At 40.6% G+C, this 12,169-nt stretch overlaps 1 protein-coding gene across 1 annotated transcript in view; it reads left to right on the forward strand.

Annotated features, from left to right (window-relative positions):
- The window catches only part of LOC145493298 (uncharacterized), an 86,789-nt gene extending 78,952 nt beyond the window's left edge, over positions 1-7,837 (forward strand). The window contains exons 6-10 of the mRNA XM_081472731.1: positions 408-506; positions 931-1,368; positions 3,116-3,820; positions 5,849-6,118; positions 6,634-7,837. Coding sequence (XP_081328857.1) covers positions 408-506; positions 931-1,368; positions 3,116-3,820; positions 5,849-6,118; positions 6,634-7,595 — 2,474 coding nt within the window. The 3' untranslated portion in view covers positions 7,596-7,837. The remainder of the gene's footprint in view (positions 1-407; positions 507-930; positions 1,369-3,115; positions 3,821-5,848; positions 6,119-6,633) is intronic.
- Positions 7,838-12,169: the final 4,332 nt, after the last annotated feature.

Genomic DNA, 12,169 nt, shown 5'->3' on the forward strand with positions numbered 1-12,169 from the left:
TGCGGACATTCGTTCCCCACTGATACACCAGTTGAAAACTTTGCGCCCCTCGAAGTCAAGTGATTTTTATTGGCAAAACAATGAACGTGCAAGAAAAACTCATTTTGAAAGGTTAAAAGACTCGTTTTGAAACAGTGGTAACTAGGCACAACTCGGAAATAGCTTATCCCAGACAGAACTGGTATATTTTCAATTCCGAATTGAAAACGTTATGAAAAAATCTTATGACAAGAAGCTGTTGACCTGAGAATTTTCTCTGTGAGGGGGCTATTCGAATGGGCTAGATCTAGAAGAATAGACCATTGAATTAAGTGTCAGCTTTCCCTTTCAGGCACACTTGTGTTACAGTCGACAGTGGAGGGGTTAATTAGATGTGCTGACTAAAATTCTTTTACATGCTTTTTTAGAGAAACTTCAAACTTCAAACAGCGAGGGGCCAAGGTCAAGGCAAGGGGCCAGGCCTAAAGAATCGCCTCCTTCTAGCATTGATAGAACTAAGCTGAAAGGTTAGAGGAGTGTTTATAAGTTATTTGTTCGCCGATCCTGACATAGTGGTAATCGGTTTAGTGTCGACCATTTCCAGTTTGTTAGATTCAGTCACTCAGTCAGCCGGTCAGTCGGTCGGCCGCTCAGTGCGAAAGGTGACTTTTAAGATTAGTTAAACTGATAACCCTTTGGCCCTCATTGTGTATATAAACGGGTCACCTTCTTAGCCTGAAAAAATATCTGGTCATTGAATTCGCAAAAAGACCTCGAAGATTAAAATTCAGAACTACGCTCTTACGAAAATTCTCCCATGAAAAATCTCGACCTCCCAGGAGGCGGGAGGAGGGTTTCAGATTTAATAGGATATCGATTTGGGCTGTGATGGGACAGGATCGCTACCTTTGAAATGTACCACTTAAAAGAAAATCGTTTTGTTCCGTATAGCTGAAGACAAAATGCCACTGCTAGGCAGTGTGTCCGAACCTGAAAGAAATCGAGTGGAGGACAAATCAGTACAGCCACCAAGACGGAGAAACTCCTTGCAGGAGGATCAGCCCATTACAGAACTAAGAACAGAGAGCATTTTCTTTACTGCTAAACAAAGTAGAAAGTTACATCTCTTCAACTGTGACCGGACCTACAATTTAGACGTCGTCGAAGATCTGTTAGCAGCAATGAAAGGAAAACTCGGCTTCGGCTCCGGGGAGAAACACTATTTTTCGCCCTCTCAGATGTCTGACATGACCACCAATATCATTCCCAAACTACAAATGGACATGGCATTTTTTGTAGTCCATGCACACGACTCTCGGCTGTCGATCAACGAAGACAACGCTGGAATCGGTTACGCAAAGATCTACAGAGCTCTACTGGAAGCAACGGGTGAGCATTGAGGCGTAAGCACTCTTACTGGGTAGATTTCCTTAGTTTACCAGTTTTAACTCAAACTTTTAAATATATTTCGCAATACTTCAGTTCAAGGTAAATAGCGTTTCATGTGCCGTGGAACCTCCACTGACTACCAGCTGTCTACAACGACCACTTTTTTGTCCCGACGGACAATCCATACATTCGCTTTTATTTTAACCCTCTCTACAACGGCACCTCTTCTCACTGACGGTTACGGCCACTAAAGCGGGTCCCAACTGCCAAAATAATTTCTCGACAACGGCCAGTTAACCAACAACTGACGAGGCCAGTTAACCAACGACTGGGAGGCGCGGTGGCTTCATGGTTAGTGCGCTCGTCTCCGGATCGAGCGGTACGGGTTCGAGCCCTGGCCGGGGACATTGTGTTGTATTCTTGGGTAAGAAAGACACTTCACTCTTACAGTGCCTCTCTCCACCCATGTGTATAAATGGATACCGGCGAACTTAATGCTGGAGGTAACCCTGCGATGGACTAGCATCCCATCCAGGGCCGAGTAGAAATACTCCTAACGGCTTCATGCTACAGAAACCGGGATAAGCTCCAGCCCGGTGGGCAACTTGGCTCGTATGCAAACTTTTAATTTTTTTTTTTGACAAATGATGCATACCATAACCCACTTTTTATTGTAAAAGATTACCAGACTTGATCTGTTCCAAGCGTCGCTGGTCTTTGCTTTTTTTGTTTTGGTTTTAGTTTTATTGATATATTTTGATTCCGTTACGTATTTATATCCTACAATAAGCATTTTTTAAAAACAATAAAAGTTATACCCCGAAATCAAACAAGTGTTATATTATATCCCTACCTCCCCCAAATTGCCAGCTCTCTGTAAAGCCCACTTTCACTTTCCTCTGTCCCCAAAGTTGCCGTGGTGCAGAGGTTCGACTGTAATCAAATTCCGCATACTTTTGACCATGTTGTTATCGACATCGGCCAAAAGTAAAACTCCACCGACACATTTGTTTTTGCCCTAAAAGGACACGGGATAGATTGAAGGGGAGGCAATAATTACCATAAATCTCTTGTTAAATAATGTTATTGAAAAGTGTTTCAACCAGAGGCAATGACACAATAGGTAAGTATATTTTTGCCATTTCGCTGAGACACAAATTAGCTGTTTCATGCAACGTTTGTAATATACACGTCTCTCGCTAATTGGTAGACTCTTTTTACAATTGTTACGGCAAAAGCTGGATCGAATTTTGCACAACTGAACATTTTTTCAAGAAAGGTTGTAGCACAAACTAGGTTACATTCTCAACTTGTACGCAACAATGCCGAAATTAACGTGTTTTGGGCGGTAAGTCTTTGTGCAATGCTCCAGTACGATAGACGAAAAAATTCGCTTTCCTTCGCCCTGGAACACCGTGAACTGCGATCAAACAAAGACAAACTATAAACTACGCATGAGTACCTTTCGTTATTATTTTATACGCTTTTACACTTATTAGGACAGCCTTTCTCAAAACAGCTTCATATCAAGTCCCTCATTGGCGGGGCTGTGTGTGGGTATAAAACTAACGCAACCTCCAGTGGCCAAACAAGAACAAAGTCTCGATCTCACTTCGAAACAAATTCAGTTGGAGATAAAAGGAACATTGCGTTATATTTTGGTGTAAACACAAGTACTGTACTATCTTGGAACATCTAGGGAACGAGGGAAGAGTACTGGAAATTTTGACTTTTTTTTCCTCCGTAGGACGGAAAGTCATTATCATTATTGGAGGGGATGACAACTACGAGAGTGAAGACGAAGAAGAACGAGTCGTCATTTCACGATGGGCAAGGAGGAAGATGAACTCACAATTTAGTGACGAATATTTAGATGGAAGTAAAAGTTTCATCTTTTCTTGGAACAAGAAACACAGAGCAATTCACGAAGAAGCATTACTGCATTATTTTAATCCAAGCAAGAAAGGAGAGAAGTTTGAAATTCAGCCGAAACCAAAGCAACCGGAAATCGTTAAATCGGCACAGACAACGAGCGAGAGAACCCTTTTGCGGAAATATCAGTCCATGGTTGAACAAAGAAGACGAGAAGGTTTTGGAAGCAGCAACTCCTCCAGTGCTGAACAAAGACGACAGGACTTCGCTTCCAGTCGCTCGTACAGTGCCGACCAAACCAGTGAGTACAGCTTTTCCGATCGTTCCACGGACGCTAAACCAAGAGAAGACGATAACAAATTCAGTCATGCCAGCAGTAGTGATCATAGGAGAGACGACAACCTATTCAGTCGTCTTAGCAGTACTGAACAACGAAGAGAAGGCAGCATATCCAGCGATTTCAGAAGTGTTGAACAAAGAAAAGATGGCCCCTCTCTAAGCAACCTCGGTAACGACAAATACAGGGTTAATAAAGCACTTGTTCACCCCGTACAAAGAGCCTTGCGTTCGAAGACTGAAGGTTAGAAAGATGTTTATTATTTATAACTGTTATCTCAAAAGAAAGTTGGATAAAGATATTTATGCACTAGTTTATTTACCGTCAACTTTCGTGTTCTGAAAAATTCACGCATGCCTATTTAGTCTATTGATCTTCACATACACTCGGGCCGCAAACAACCATTTTTTTTTACCAAAGAACATAACGCACTGACCCTTTCCAGAGCTCTATCCCAGACTGCTCGATCGGCAATGCAGCGTGCTAAACATTAGGCCAAACTGCGTCTCGGACAACGATGTAATATTATACTCTCATTGAAAATACTCGCCTGTGGCTCCTGTTTTCTACATTTTTCTCGTGTTCTAAAAAAGAGACGTGCTTGATGACTCTTGACTCAATTTTTGAAAAGATGACAATTGTTGAAAAAATGACCTTTCGCCCTATAAAATTTTTCTGAGAAAAGAGGGACGATCATTTCACGTGAGAGGGTGGCAATAAGTGACCTGCATCTAAAACGCGTTTTTGTTGGGTTGGATGATAATAGTAAAATCCGCCACCAATTCCCCAAATAATGGCTATTTTCCGCTAAACGTCACGTGACATGTTACGGAACCTGTCCGAAGTACCAATTGTACTTTAAAATGCTCAGGACGTTGTGCTAAATTTGGTTTCATTGTCATTTATGTCTTCGGAAATATAACTAATAATAAATTTTTACTACTAAAAGTCTTTGACCCAGGCCTTAAACTACTTGAGGAGTTTACATAAAGTCCATTACGCCTGCTACGACGATGCAAATGAACTCGTTAGTTTTCTCAGCGGATAGTCTTAATACAGTATCACTTTAAGTAACCGCCCTTTGAACAGCGAGGGAATGATGAAAACTATCGATCCAGGAGCATCCTCCCCAAGGAATATATCTACAGTATCTTCAACTCATCCCGCTTTCCTTTACCGAGTGCCCTCGCCTTTCACTTATCCCAAGATCGAGTGAGTCCCTGCACCACCCACCCAAGTAATAAACAATGGCCGGTTCCTTTGCCTCCAGGTTCATGCATGGTATCGTATTGTGTTGTATTGCATCAAATTTACAATTTAAGGGCCCATTAACTGATTTATGCGCGCGTTCGCGCGCGTTGCTAAGGAGGTGAAATTTCACTTCCGGTTACTTAGGTCAGCGTGAGCGCAGAAAATAAAGATAACTCAATAACTTCCAAATTCGCTCACATTTAAAGTAAAAAAAAAGCACAAGCAAAGACAAAATAAGAGAAAGACAGAAAAGCAAGAGCAATAGAAAGAGAAAAACCAACTCCGTGTGGCTTTGTTTGATCTTACCGAAGTGTGCTGGTAGTGTAAATTGCGCACGCGCTGATAGGGTAACTTCCAATATATATCGGGCGCACTTCCGGTTTCTTTAAATGCTAAAGGAGACGCGTTTTTCCTTAAATCCAGCCTTTTTTGACGGATTTCGATTAAAGCCAACGTTGGAAATATAGCTATGTATTCCTTTTTCAAAATCATGCTTTTTTCAGAAAATGACGAACTTTTTAATATTTTGAAATTCTCTCAAAATCTGACCTTTTAGAAATGAAACAAAATCTATGCATAGCGTAATGAGGATTTAAATTAAAATATTAAATTAATGAAAAAAATTCCGATAAAGTAATTTGCCTGGGAGCCTTTGCGTTTTTTCAGTATTAGTCACATGACCATGGGCGTGGCCTGATGACGTCATCACTAGTGTTGCTGGTCATGAAAAAGTTAAAACACATGAAATAACTCTGAAATAACTAAAAATGACGAGATTATATGAGAATAAATTTTCCCTAGCAACGGCTCGAAAAATCGGTTAATGGGCCCTTAACTACTACTGATGTTAACTGAGAGTGAAAATGAGCTAAAAAGAATGATGATTGTAATTTATCTGTTATGCAGTCTCCTGACGAAAACTACATGTTTAAGCATAAATATATCTATACATATATCTCTCAGAGGATATTATTTTGAACAGTGTAACTAAAAACTGCAGCCATTTCTTTCGTTCTTTAGACTTGGGAATTCTTTGCTGTAATGTGTCAGAGGATTCCATACGGGCCGTGTTGCAAGTTTTTCAAGACATTGCTCCCAAACTGAATCTCTCGGCATGTCCTCCATTTGAAAACCTTCCGCTCCATGAAATCAAGCGATATTTGACAGAAGTCCATCTCAAGGCCTGTGTACTAGTGGTGGATGGCGAAACAATCAAAGATGCTTACTTAAACCTACCTCCACGAAAAGAAGAATACCAAGGACTTCTGGAAACAGTGGCAAATACAGTTGGTAAATGAGATCAGAGATTATTCCCCGAAATGCATGAGAGTCTTACAACTTGTCCAGTTCCATTATTTTGTTCATGGGTAGTGTGCTCAGTAAGTCCAGTTCGTAAAATAACTGTTAGCTTTCTCTTTACGCGTATTGAAACGGCTCTCGCAATTTTAGGGTAATTTTTAAATATCACTTGTAGTGAAGATCCTCAGGGGCGTAGCTACGGGGGTGGGAAGGAGGGTCCTGGGGTGCCTGTGGCCCCTCTTTTTGTAAGCCTTCAAGTTTTTTAAGCAAACAACCTCCAACAGGTGGCAAAAACGACATGAAAGTCTGGTGAGTACCCTCACTTTGACATAGTGTGACCCCCTTTCCCCTTTGAAAAATCCTGGTCCTTAACCCCTGATCCTTAACTTGCACTCGCTTTGATGCGACTACCTATACCAACTTTACTATAGTTCTGAAATAAAGTTGCAGAAGTCCATAAAGATTTTTATAAATGACAACAGCAAATAATCCATTTGTCTTTATAGTTGAAAAAGTCATCATTTTGGTCTGCGATAACTGCTCTTTACCACCAAAGGACAAAGAGATCGTCATTCGAACAATTGAAGACACAATAATTCGAAGGGGAAAGGGCCATATTGCTTGGTTGAAAAATGGAAGGCTGTCTGTCGATTCCGATGTTTTGGTCCAGCTTCTGATGTCGACATCACGAACACCTCAACCAAATCCACAGACGAATCCTTCAAGAACTTCCCAAGAGAAGAACAGTGATGCCAGGGGCTCAGCAGCGGAATCGTTTTCCACCTCCTCAGGGCAAACACAAAGTGATCCTCTTCAAAGAAATCCTCCAGACTGGGAACAAGGACGTGGGTGCACTGTACCAAATATGCAGCTCCCAACGCAACGAGCCCCAACGACAACTCGGCTATACCATGCGAAAGCCACAAAAACAATGAAGTCAAAGCATCCTCCTGCTATAAATGATAATGACGAGCCTGTCTTGCTGAGAAGTTTACTTTTTAATGGAAGAATATCTTATCAGCCAGAAGATCTTCAACTATGGGACCCCGCATTTACGGTCCCGGGTCACATTAATCAAAATCTGTTTCAACAGTATCATGACACGGCCGTGACTGGAGTCACAATCATGCAAGGCTTTGATGGCAAACTTCGATGCTCCGTTGATCCAAAGTTGATTGAAGCTTCGAGGTCAAGGTGCAAAGGAATAAAGATCGCTGACAACGAAACTCTTATGTTAAAAACTCGTATCCTCTACGGACAGGTTTCTTTTCAAGAAAGTGATGTACACTTTAGGCATGGAACTTGGCAAATACCTCAGAACGTCATTAAGGGTTTGAAAGACGGATATTCGGCGACACCGTCTGGGGAACTCTACATCATGTGTGACGATAGAGAAAACTTACGATGCGTAGTAAAAGTTGATAGAGTCAGTCGAGTATGCCGTATGTTGAACAAAATGGGACTTTAAAATATGAATCAATGCATCGTAACAATACCAAGAACTGTTCAAGCGCTTGCTCGGATCTGCTTTAATCTTCTTCGGAAGCCAATCCCTTAGTTAAAGGGAGACAGTCGGCTTTGGGACCGCGCTAACCTGAACCGCGCTAACCTACGGTCCCGGGTCACATTAATCAAAATCTGTTTCAACAGTATCATGACACGGCCGTGACGGGAGCCACAATCGTGCAAGGCTTTGATGGCAAACTTCGATGCTCCGTTGATCCAAAGTTGATTGAAGTCTCGAGGTCAAGATACGAAGGAATACAGATCGCTGACAACGAAACTCTCCTGTTAAAAACTCGTATCCGTAACGGACTGGTATCTCTCCAGGAAAGTGATGTTTACTTTAGGTATGGAAATTGGCAAATACCTGAGTACATCGTTGAAAGTTTGAAAAAAGAATATCTTTTGACACCTTCTGGTGAACTCTACATCATTTCTGACGATAGAGAAAACTTACGACTTGTAGTAAACGTTGGACTAGTCAGTCGAGCACGTACTTTTTTCAACAAACGGGCACTTGAATCAATGCATTGTTAGACTACTTGCAAGAATTGTTCAAGTTGTGGCTTTGATCTGTTTTATTAAATCTTTGTTGGAAGCGAATTCCTAGTTAAGCGCAGTCAAGCACCATAGTACAAAAAAACGTGTATTTCAAATATTCTGCCTTGAGTCTTCCGAGTTTAAGTTCGCTGGTAGCGGTAAAGGATTTTTTGAAAATAACTTTCCTATCGTATGTTCGGTAGGTAGTTAGCTTCGGATAAGCAAAATTGCATGTGTGCCGTATATGAGAGGAGGGAAGGAGGGAGGGAGGGAGGCAGGCAGGCAGGCAGGCAGGCAGGCAGGCAGGCAGGCAGGCAGGCAGGCAGGCAGGCAGGCAGGGAGGGAGAGAGGGTGAGTGAGTGAGTGAGAGAGTGAGGGAGGGAGGGAGAGATGTATGTATGTCACACTAATCAGATTGGATCTACTATAAACAGCCAATCTGATTTCTTGTTGTAAAGGTAAATGGTATGTGAGAAGATTTGATTCCGATACAGTTCAGAACGGCCATATTTATTCTTGTATAAAAGAGGAGGAAGTATTCATATATTGGGCTTACTTCGGCATTTTCTGTGGGCTAGGGTGAGGATATTGTGGACGGGTGTGATAATCATTTGCAACTGGATAGTCAGTCAAAGAAACATAGTGTTTGGCATATAACTACGAGCATGCGATGAAGGGTGAGCTTTTCCAATTAGATAAGTTTTTGAATTGAGTGTTAGCCGCTCTACTACTGGGAATGTGACCAGGTTTAAATCGTTTGCGTGTTGTATTGAAACCTAAATAATGCGGCAGAGTGTTCCGGGTGTGTTGTTAATTTCAGCATCCATCGATAAGTTTCAATGTGAAAAGCGAAGAGACTACGATTAATTTGGTCAACAGAACAAAAATATATTATCCTGTGACGATTTTACAATTACAATGGTTCTTGTTTACTACTGGGATGACAAGATACGTTTTAATGAAACTAGATCTTTTCTCTTCAATATTATCAGGGTTTTCGCTTATTCACATTAATACCCAACACGAATTGTAGCTGAAGAACAATGAAGGAAATTATTTTTGTTCATGAAGTCTTGAGCGTTTCATTGTATTAAACACAAGGACTTTGGTAATTGAAAAATAAAGACTGACGTGTATGTTGCCGGTTTGTGATTTTTAGTCCGGTTTGGAGCGGAGTGTGACAGTGACATACATACATTGGGTTGTTTTAGAGTGCATAATGTTCAGTGTAATGGTGGCTAGTTATGAACGAGATGAGCCTTGAGTTTTGAAACAGTATTTGAGTTAGTAGTATGCAAATGGCACGAGAGAATATTTTTATTTTTAGTTACAAAGGTAACTTGATACTTTTGTTTTTTACAAGGAGTAAATTCAACAAGAAGATCTTTGAGATCTTATAACCGCGCTTTTAGAATCTAACTTTTTTCTTAGCACTACAGTCGAAATACAGTGCACATTCCAAAGCAGTCTTTGACGATTCATATTGATTACTGTAGATGCTACATCACTTGATCACCATCAGTCGTAGCCGTTGTGAAATCTCCGATGACGTAATAGTCTTACTACGATTATCAGTTGAGTAAGGCACGAGGGAAGTTTGGTTACGAAGTTTTGGCCTCAAAATTATGGTGTTGTCACGGGCAACCTACCTCGTTTCCGTTGGTAACAATATCAACAGCCGTTGGTTGCCTGTCACGTCGCCTACAATTTCGCGTGCTTTGCTGCCTATTGACGTCAAAGGCCGACAAGTTGCCAACGGATACGGAGCCAGTTGCTCGTAACAACAACGCGATTTTTACGTTAAAACTTGGTGACCAAACTTTCGTCCCGCCTTACTCAACTGATTATCGTAGTAATCTGGAACTTTCTTCGGGATATGTATGGGCATGAAGATACGAACACTATTAACAACAGCTTTCTTTGTTATAAGTCACGATTAAATGTAATTGTTTTTTCCTTGAGTAAAGGGCTAGCAAAGAAGTCACACGAGTCACATAATTCAAGAATTACGTTATCCACGGCTATGTTTTGTACGGTGGTTATTTCCTTACGCGTAATCCTTGCACGTTCTGACACGTTCTTTGCTTGGCTTGCAAATATTTAATTTTTCTTCCGATCTCTGAACTTGCTTCAATAAAAAAGCACGACAATTCACTTTTCTTGTCTAAAAATAGGAAAATTACTCGGAAAATTAAAGTTAGATCAATGTTTATCGCTTCTGGCGAAATAAAAGTTTAAATCAAGCACGATTTTAATCAACACGCTGCCCAAGAGAAAGTTTCAACGTCGACACATTCCATGAATGATGTAGTTGCTTTTTATGTATTCAATACTCGCTTCAAATGAAGCACTTCAATAACACAACTAGTGAGACAATCTCAGATAGTGCAGAGCGCAATTGATAGCTCTGGTACAGTAGTCCCATAAGTACTCACCCCTGCTCGGTTCACTTCCGGTTTGTGTCTACCTTGGTAGTCTGCTACGGCTTTTCCCCTTTGCAGTGTGTATGTTTCAAGGTTGTATTTTCATTCAAGGTCCAAAAATTACGCACAAATCAATTACTACTGGTGTTTTACGTTGATTTTCGTTCATTTTAAATTCAATAATACGCTGAAGCAGCAAACGTGACAATTTAGCTCTTCACACCAACTTTGTAACTTGATACTTTTGTTTTCCTCACAAAGGCATGTAATATGAAACCCTTGTTTTCTCCAAAACATACGGAAGATGTCCTTGTTTTTCGGAGATAAACGAAAGAAAGTTAAATATCTGATGTAGTGATGAAGAAACGGAACAGAAAGGATGTTTCACTAAAAATGCAAATTTTTACCGATGAACAAGAACTAATTTAATTATCAGATAGTCACGAAATACCATTTTCTTTTTCTGTTGCCACCTTTGTTGTTAACAATAAAACAATTCAAAATTAACACACAACGATATTGATGGCTGAGAAGCATTTCAACGAAAAGTATTTAAGATAAACAGCGCTACCTGGCCGATATGAATGATTTCCTCAAAGGCTGATTGAATTAATTTGCGCTTTCATTAGGTGCCACGGTGTCTGCAGCAATATTTGAGCATTTTCCTGGTTTCTTTTGTTACAAATTTACAATTTGCGGAGGATTAAAGCCACTAACTTGGGAACTTTTTGGTCTCTCTTACAGACACAATTAAGGCATGAAATAAACAAGCCGATAAGGAGAAGCAATACATTTGAACCCTGACAAGCACACTATTATAGATTGAAAACAGCAGATGATATTTGTTGAACAGACCTGTGTGTAATTCTTAAAGCTACGCAGCCACAGTAACGTTTCACTTTTGCAATAAAAAGGGACAATTGGCGCTACCTGAAAAATAACTGCCGTCCTTGGTCACATGACATGATATATAAAATACCGCGTGGAAAGATAGTGTTTAACACTAATGATGCTCGAACGCATGCGTCTTACATGTTGAGCTCTACCATAAGGAAAACCACTCAACATTTGTGCGTCATTCTGTATGCAATGTATCCTTCACCTAATATAGAAGCCACGAACGCTAACTAATCTACGCATGCGTTTAGGGCAAATTAGTTTTGTTCTAAGGAGAATGGCACCACAAGGAGAGCAAGGGGTTACCTGAAACAAATATATAGCTTTGCGATGTTCAAAGCTAAGTGACGGCGAGGAAATGTGTTTTACGTAGAGTACACATGTACCTTTCCCACCCTACCCCCACTACTTCCTTGCCTCTAGACTAATTAATTAATTGAAATTAATTAATTAAACAAACATTAAAGTTTACACCTTAGCGCCATAGGGCCATAGTGCCATAGCGCCATAGCGCCATAGCGACTTAATTCCTTAGCGGCAGGCAGCTCCCATAACCATCCCAATAGTGCACTCTGCACTAAAAAGGCTATATATTCTTTACTAAATAAAGAGTAGGATATTCATAAATTTTTCAATACAGTAACGTTTAAACAGCTTTTGGCGAACAAAAGTCATAAGT

The sequence above is a fragment of the Orbicella franksi genome, chromosome 7 (genome assembly GCF_964199315.1).
Source record: "Orbicella franksi chromosome 7, jaOrbFran1.1, whole genome shotgun sequence".
NCBI classification, from domain to species: Eukaryota; Metazoa; Cnidaria; class Anthozoa; order Scleractinia; family Merulinidae; genus Orbicella; species Orbicella franksi.